Here is a 492-nt window from a genome sequence, read left to right on the forward strand (position 1 = left end):
TTTATTTTTTCTGAGCCTTTTATCCATAAATATCCAACCATTATTTCTCGACTCCTTCTTTTTCAGATCTAGTTATGACCTTCTCTATCGAACATNCCCTTTCTCATTGTGACACCGTCTCATTTTTCCTCTTCTTGTCCCCATATTTACTGTTTGAACTTTATTCTTAAGGGTATTAGCACACTTCAGAAAGAACAGTAACAACATGTTCTCTGTCTCCCACTGTCGCTTGGCCCCATCAGCATTCTTGTTCCTTTTACTTCTGCTTTGCAGTTGTGGGGTTCACGCCACGTACTCCGAGGAGCCGGCGATGTCTGCGCTGTACTTCTCAAAGGCCTCGTACTGCGATGTTCCATCTATTGGCAACTGGACCTGTGAATCGTGTCATAAGCATCCCTCGTTCCAAGTGAAGAAGGTGTTTACGAACCACTCGTACGGTACCTTGGCGTACATGGGTGTCAGCGAAGACCGCATTGTGATAAGTTTCCGTGG

General features: G+C 44.8%; 1 protein-coding gene across 1 annotated transcript; it reads left to right on the forward strand.

Moving 5' to 3' along the window:
• Positions 1-205: 205 nt before the first annotated feature.
• On the forward strand, positions 206-490 carry TM35_000491030 (lipase; the record flags this gene model as incomplete). Its single annotated transcript, XM_029030505.1, has 1 exon — positions 206-490. A coding segment is annotated over one exon (285 nt), but the record flags the coding sequence as incomplete, so codon positions are not given.
• Between the last annotated feature and the right edge of the window lie 2 nt (positions 491-492).

Source organism: Trypanosoma theileri (assembly GCF_002087225.1).
Source record: "Trypanosoma theileri isolate Edinburgh chromosome Unknown TM35_Tth_49_V1, whole genome shotgun sequence".
NCBI classification, from domain to species: domain Eukaryota; phylum Euglenozoa; class Kinetoplastea; order Trypanosomatida; family Trypanosomatidae; genus Trypanosoma; species Trypanosoma theileri.